Here is an 831-nt window from a genome sequence, read left to right as displayed (position 1 = left end):
AAACGGGAGCTCTGGTAGCATAGTGGCTAAGGCACTTGACTGCTAACCAGAAGGCTGGCTGTTCAAACCCACCAGCCACTCCTCGGAAGGAAGATTGGGGCAATCTACTTCCGTACTGATACTGCCTTGGAAACCCAAGGAGGGGTTGCTATGAGTTGGGTCTGACTTGATGGCACATAACAACGTATGCAACATATGCAAAACAATCAATTAGCCTTATTCTTTCTTTGAGTTCTTGCTGATAATATTTCTGTGACAGGACTGTAAGTGTGAAAGGAGGATGGGCTAACAGAAGACTGTTCTCTTCTCTGGGGGTGCTTGAGATCCAAAGCAGTTGTTCAGTCTGCAACCCTGTGAGCACTTTTCATAATAGCCAAAATACAGGTTTGCTATATACTTGTGCTTGGGGCTTGATGAAATACAGAGTTAGTTTCTGCTCTCAATGAGCTTGTATCTTGTTGCGATCCCAGGAAGACACAGAAGGAATGAATATAATTATTAATATTTGATATTTAATAAAAATTCTACGAAGAGCAAGAGAGCTTGAGAATTTATTCTGAGTTGCATATTAGCTGGCACCATTTCTGCCACAGAAGAAATGTCATCAGAGCCTTTTCTGAAAGAGAAAGGCTGAATTTCTTGCAGTGTCCTGATATAAGCTTGTCAGGGAACATTAGCTTTAGCCTCTTTGTTCCACAGCTTTATGAGAGGAACTTGCTCACCTGGTCCCTAAATGCCTGCTTCACTTGTTTGTTCCTCAGAGTGTAGATGAAGGGATTGAGCATGGGCGTCACCACAGTGTTGAGCAGGGCCACCACCTTGCTCCTGTCC

General features: G+C 43.7%; 1 protein-coding gene across 1 annotated transcript in view; it reads right to left on the bottom strand.

Annotated features, from left to right (window-relative positions):
* Positions 1-701: 701 nt before the first annotated feature.
* Positions 702-831, bottom strand: part of LOC103205850 (olfactory receptor 49-like) — a 968-nt gene continuing 838 nt past the window's right edge. The window contains exon 2 of the mRNA XM_007951241.2: positions 702-825. Coding sequence (XP_007949432.2) covers positions 702-825 — 124 coding nt within the window. The remainder of the gene's footprint in view (positions 826-831) is intronic.

This window comes from Orycteropus afer, unplaced genomic scaffold (genome assembly GCF_000298275.1).
Source record: "Orycteropus afer afer isolate SDZICR_OR568_19922 unplaced genomic scaffold, OryAfe1.0 scaffold00292, whole genome shotgun sequence".
In the NCBI taxonomy this organism is placed as follows: Eukaryota; Metazoa; Chordata; class Mammalia; order Tubulidentata; family Orycteropodidae; genus Orycteropus; species Orycteropus afer.
Note: the sequence above shows the minus strand (reverse complement) of the source record. Positions and strands in the feature narration are given on the sequence as shown.